Raw genomic sequence first — 6,798 nt, 5'->3', positions numbered from 1 at the left:
TTTTGTCATTGAATATTTCTTAAAATACTATTTAAAAATGTGTTGCAATCTATTAAACCAAGTATCTGTATTTTGTCTCATCTCGTGAGCTAAGTGTAGTGCCACACCCCTAGTGTCTGCGAGCTCATAACTTTACAAGTGTATGATGAAGCTTTTACTCTTCAGGTTAATCATATAATCATATAGAAAAAAAAAATCAGTTTGAATCAGGAAAGCGATAACTTTGGTAACTTGAACATTTGAAAGGATACAATGGCAGAGTCATTGCATGCTTTTCATGTGCTGCACGTTATTTGTACCATTTTGTTTTATTAGTTTATTAGAATTTGAAAGATAATAACAATATTGTGATCTCTGATTTTAGTCCTTGAAAACCAAAAAGGGTGAACGCAGCGAAAACTGTACAGTAGATGGGGAACCGATTGCTCCCCCATGACCTGGACAATATTTGGACTCAAACTTGTCACAACGAGCTAGAACAGGAAGAGAAAACAAGAAATGACCACAATTAGTCATGACAGCGTCACATAACTTCAGCAGTTACTATACTGTTATGATTTGCTGATGTTTTTAACTGTATACGGTTGTGTAGTCACTGTGAATTGTCATGATTTACTAGTCTATCACATGATTAACTTGGTGATTGATGTTGTCTCGTAGTGTGTCGGCACGAGTTCCAACCTGGTCACCTCCCTGTTTCCAATGTTGAAAACGGCTGTGGAGAAGAACAAACCCGGTTTGGCGGTGAAGTACCTGATGAGAGCCAAAGAGTGGATCACTGACATCGTAGCACAAGTGGATGACATAGTGAAGAGGTGAAAATATTAGTAATATCTTATAGTCAACTTAATTCAAAGGGGAAACACATGGGTGATTTTATAATTGCAGGTAAATTTGATGTCTTGTTTGTACAGATGGTGATTATTTTTAAGTATTCAAATAATTTGCTATTCAGGGTCATGGATCACAAGATGTTTTGGGTCATAACAATAATATATTTTTTGTAAAAAGTGTCAATGTATATAGGTATAGATCATATAGAAATGATATGTGTAAAGTTACTGTTTGAGCATGAAAAAAGAACAGAAGGGAGGTCTTCTCTACATTAGCAGATTCATTTAGAAACACACAACAGTTCCTGTAGAACTGGTTTAGACCCTACTCTGAAGTAGGAGGTAATTTAGTTCCTCCAAACCCAACGGAATTCCTAGAACTAAAACCGTTCCTAGTTCCTGCGGTGCGAACACGCCCAAAACTGGTAACTTCCACCAATAGTTCTAGGAACTATGAAAAGGTTCCTCCAGTGTGAAAGTGCCTATCGAACTGTTGTATAGAATTACATTCGTGCAGAATAATACGTCCTCTTTAAGACAATTGTTCAGTGTCTTGTCTTGTGATGAAATCCGGACCACATCGCTGTATTCCATTATTTATTTGAAATGCACTGTATTATTCAGGTATGATCAACACAACCAAAGTGTGAAAACATGCACCAGTGACGTGTATCAAGAACAAACAGAGACCGAAGAAAAAAAAGCGAAAAAATCTAATGAGATGAAGGGTCTGGAGGATGCTCTGGCCAAGCTTGAAGAAGAACTGAAAATAGTAGTCGACAAAACGGAGATGAATGAGAAACAAATTCAAAACACAACTGACGAGCTGAACCGCTTCATCAGAAGATTTCAGGAAGAACATGGCCACTGGACTGTGAAGTTCCTCGACTTTTTTAGAGGCTATCCAGATGCTATGAAGGAGCCTAGTGCCATCGCTCTGGATATAAAACTGAAACAACTCGACTCTGAGAAGAGCCTTCTGCGAAATGAGGAATGGAACATCAAAATCAAGCGGACTGATCTTCAGCTGCAGCTGGCCAATTGTAAAATACGAATGGGTGAGTGTCTCTCTATTATTTTATTGTTACAAACATACAGTAAATTCATCTGCATGCATGTTATGCTCTTGACATGTTCTTCACAATGATCTCTCATAAATCATTCCAGGTGAGATTCCCGACCCTGACAACCTGAAGGAAGTCCAGCTGTGTCTTTCTCAAATCCAACAAATTCTGATTGATCTGAAAAAGTTTTGGGAGAAGGTGGATGCTATTCTGTGCACGCTGAAAGATCAAACCTTTGCTGGGGAGGAAATGGTTGACATGGAGGACATGAAGGATGGGTTTCTAAACTCCATTGAAGATGCAGCAAAGGTAAGTTAGATGTTGAGCAAATGTTCCTGATGTAATTTGATTATGCCTTTCATGAACTCTCTGAGTTCTCACTTTAATTTCCTAAGTTGTTTTTTGTTTATCCATAATATACTCTGATTAATAGTGTACAGCTGATGCTATATTTTCCAGAATCCAAAGCAAAGAGTTTTGTAATCTCAAGCGAGATGCTAGTGTCTAATCGTTGAAAGTTATTACCATCTTAACTAGAACCCGATGAGGATGCCGTGTGACAGGAGAAAAAAGATCAAAGATAATAAATAAATGCACAGTTGTGCATAGCATGTTTGTTATTCTAGACAAATCTAAAAACTAAGTTTTTTAACAAGGAGCCCTTAAAGTACCGGCTGGTTCAGGTCAGAAATGACCGAGGAGACAAACAGTATTGTAACTTTTATGATTTTATTTAATTTAGATGTTAATTTATCTTCTTTGCCAATAATTTGCATATGCAAATGAGCATATTTATATAACCTCAAGACTGAAATCTACACTTTAGGAACTGTAGGAAATTGTCATGTACTGGGTCAGATTAAAACCATCTGGTGACAAAATCAAGTCAGATCAAGTTATGTTGTGGCAGTAATGCCCAGTATATGGCTATAATGTCCTTTTTAGGCACCTATTTTGTCTTACTTCTACGTTTTATCACAAGTTATGCACTTTAACATTCATTTAGACTTTACGCTTTATTTTGACTAGTAGCCTAGTAAAAATATAGCTTTATTCTGGAAATCATATTCTGCAGTAATGCCACTTTATGCCTAAGGCCCATTATCCCACAAAGATTCTGCTTCATAAAAACTACAGTAAGCATCTACACATTTATCAGTTTAAAAAAAAAACATATTGGGAGAGATTGCTGAAATATGATGTGAGAAAAAAAATAACATGACTTCAAAAAGGTGACAACAATGCCCAGTAGATGAGTTCTGTGCAATCACCTGTTATTTGTTGAATCTAGATATCATCACATTTAATACATTTAGAATTGATTCAATTATTACATTAGTTTTGTAACGTACTCAAAATTTCAAAAATTTATATATTAAGATGTTTCATTGTTCGTGTGTGTTTTCAAAAGCATTTAATGTAAAATGTGTCTGTTGTTGCACTTCAATAATATATACGGATACAATGATGTCTCATATTTAGCCAATGAGGACGTTCGACTGTCATCGACCAATCAGGGTTCCTCGTTGTTGTTTATACATGCAAACAAGGGTCATTTGGGTTTAAAAGAGACTCGATACAACAAATTCATTTGGGAATTATTTTTATTTCATAATGTGAAGTACAGTTTAAAGGTTTCCTTTATTTTATTGTGATTGCCTTATCTTTCTTTATGTCGATTGCGTGTAATAAATAATTTGTATTACTCTAAGATAAACGTTCTGGGATTTATTAAGGTTTTACAGGCTAACTGTACATTTTGGAGGCACCGGCATAGACATTTCTACTGCTTTTGAGTTATTTAGTAATAGAAACATAGGTGAATTTCCAGCCTCATTCTCAATCTATCAGCTGTGGGACTTCAGGCTCCTGTGCGCCAACTGAATAAACAAATACCAACAGGAGGGGTTATTTTCCATCAAAAAAGGCATTCACATTGCTTCATAAAACTGGGGTTAAATCTTTGGAGACACATGGATGACTTTAATGATATCTTTACAACCATTCTTGGCTTTGAAAGTTGTAGATGCATAGGCTGAGTTTACATTGAACTAACCCTTTAAAATCATCATGAAAAAATGTAGGATTTTGTTTTGTTTTTTAGATTTTTCTTCCATGTATCATTGCAGTGTTTTTATTGTTATTATTATTATTATTTATCAGTGCAGCTCATTATTGAAGTTGAAACTAGTCCAATTATGTCCATATAATTTATCAAATATATTTGAGTAAATGTGATTAATGGTGGCATGCCTTTTATCTTTCAGTACTGGAAGAGATTTGGTATGTGCTGTCAGAGAGCTCAAGACGTCTTCAGTGTTCAGTCTAGAGATGCATATAAATTCCTGGAGATCAATCCGTCTTCGCTCTCTGAGGAGGAGAGGAACCAGCAGTATTTGTCTATCACGGAGAAGCTGAAGAAAATCAATCCAGGGCCGCCAGCACTGAGTGACACCCAGATCTGAAGCTTCCTGAATGCTCCTTACTCAAATCAATGAGTTATTAAGATGGTAATCAATATGCAGCAGGCCAATCACAACGCACTGGATAGTTGGTTAATCAGAGCACACCTCGCTTTTCAGACCGATTAGTTTTGTAAAAATCGACGCGTTTCAGAAAGGCGGGGCATAGAGGAGAAACGATAATGTACAGTATGTGGAAAATAATGTGTTTTTTGAACCTTAAACCGCATAAACACATTTCATTACACCAAATACACAAAATAATGTTCTTTTTAGCAGCATCATATGACCCCTTTAATAGCGGAGACAATATATGTTGATATCTTCTCTAGAACACAAAAGAAAACGAAAATGCAGTAGGAATTGTGGAATTATTTTTAACTGTAATGCAATATAAACATAACCCTTGTCTAAATGAATTTACTACATTTAGTATTAATCAGAAAGTTAAAGCCATTTTGTAATAAACCAAGAATTATTTGGAGATGCAAGGAAATGCAGTGAAAGTACATTTGAAGTACTGTATTATGTAGCTCACATGCTATGCCAATTAGGCTCTGTGGTGTTATGAACCAATTAGTGTTGAAGACGCCTGAAATGATAGTTTATAAAAAAATAGTAAAAAAAATAAAAAAGTAAAATCGTTTGAATGCAAAACTAGCAGCCAATGAGATTAAGAAATGCAACTGAATAATATTCTCCATAATAACCCTGTCAAGGCTGTAGGCTGTCCTAAATATTTGTGTGTGTGTATACATTTTGCAGTGGTAAATTCATTATTTTAAGAGTTTAACCTTAAATAATTGACCAGTTTAACAGTATTAGCTCTCTGTCATCCAGTTCCAGCTCCAAGTTACCTAGAATAGATTATTATATATTAATATTACTATTATTAATTCTGCAATACCTGTGCCAGCTTCAATTATATTGTATCAAGATTGTGAGTTTGGAACAGTTCACTATCAAGCATCAATTACTGTAATAAAGATAAGACCAAACATTAAAATACAAAAATATCATACTATATTATTATAATTTATTATTACTAGGGGTGGTACGATACATGTATTCGTACCGAACCGTCACGGTACGGACATCTCGGTTTGGTGCATGAGGCCTTACAACGAATACAGGCAATTCACCTCCAATCCAGAAGGGGGCGCCCGCAGCAATGCAACGCTTTTTAATAACTGGATTATAACTAAGCACCAAAAAATATACATATTTATATTTTATCTAATTTAACAGTTTTGAGTAAATAATTAAATCAATGACTGAAAGCACAGTTACAGAACATTATCATATTAATAAGCAAACAGTAATAATTTTTTGATATCATGATAAAGGCTAGCCCACTGTAACTTCAGTATTTGTTCACACTGGCAGTAACGTTACCGTCCGTGGGAGCGCCAGAGCAGTTATTTATTTGTATGGTAACGAATTAATTCAACTAGCAAAGCGATTACACATACACACTTGAACAATATACTCAGCAGTATCACCTCACAGTTAGCTGACTCGTAAAATTAATAAACACCATGTGAGATTATAATTTCGCTTCAGAGCACGTTGGAACAATCCTAACAGCGTGACTTCTTCTTCTTTGAAAACGTGACTTTACATCGGATGCTCACTAGCGCCATTTACAGGCTTTGGTGATACACAGGCAACTACAGACACACGTATGAAAAAGCCACGTTTTCAAAGTAGAAGAAGTCACGCTGTTAGGATTGTTCCAACGCGTCTTCTAAAGCGTGCTCTCACATTGTGTTTATTAATTTTACGGGTCAGCTAACTGTGAGGTGACACTGCAGAGTATATTTTTCAAGTGTTTAAAGGTGTAATCGCTTTGTTAGTTGAATTAATTAGTTACCATACAAATAAATAACCGCTCCGGCGCTCGCGCACAGGTAACGTTACTGTGAGTGTGGATGAACAAATAGTGAAGTTACAGTGGGCTTTATCATGATATCAAAAAGTAATTACTGATTGCTTATTAGTATGAAAATGTTCTGTAACGGTGCTTTCAGTCATTGATTTAATTATTTTATCAAAACTGTTAAATTAGATAAAATAAAAATATTTAGGTGCCTTTATTGATTTTGCATTTATCAAATATTTTTGTTGTATAGATTTGATGCTTAGTTATAATGTGAGTTTACTTTTATAAGCCACTTTTTTGTGTGAAGTTATGCTCAGTTATGTTCCGGTGGGCTGTAAAAAAAAAGATTAATCTTTTTGTTTCAAGTTGAAAGTTGTTTGCTGATGTAGTGCAACAACAATAACATTTATTTCACTAGAAAATACTAACTTTTTCTGTGTGTGCAATAATAATCAATTAATAAATAAATAATTATTGTGTCCACTTTACTTTGACTGGTTACTAATATTTAGTACTCATTAATAAATGGTTCACAGGTGTTCACTTTACATTAAGGT

General features: G+C 35.1%; 1 protein-coding gene across 1 annotated transcript; it reads left to right on the top strand.

The window, feature by feature from the left end:
* Positions 1-660: 660 nt before the first annotated feature.
* LOC107737249 (uncharacterized) lies at positions 661-4,362 on the top strand (the record flags this gene model as incomplete). Its single annotated transcript, XM_016548717.1, has 4 exons — positions 661-815; positions 1,458-1,891; positions 2,001-2,206; positions 4,165-4,362. Coding segments are annotated over 4 exons (993 nt in total), but the record flags the coding sequence as incomplete, so codon positions are not given.
* Between the last annotated feature and the right edge of the window lie 2,436 nt (positions 4,363-6,798).

Source organism: Sinocyclocheilus rhinocerous, unplaced genomic scaffold (assembly GCF_001515625.1).
Source record: "Sinocyclocheilus rhinocerous isolate Xijiao unplaced genomic scaffold, SAMN03320098_v1.1 scaffold22918, whole genome shotgun sequence".
Classification (NCBI taxonomy): Eukaryota; Metazoa; Chordata; class Actinopteri; order Cypriniformes; family Cyprinidae; genus Sinocyclocheilus; species Sinocyclocheilus rhinocerous.
The sequence above is the reverse complement of the archived record's forward strand: the minus strand, read 5'-3'. Positions and strand labels throughout refer to the sequence as shown.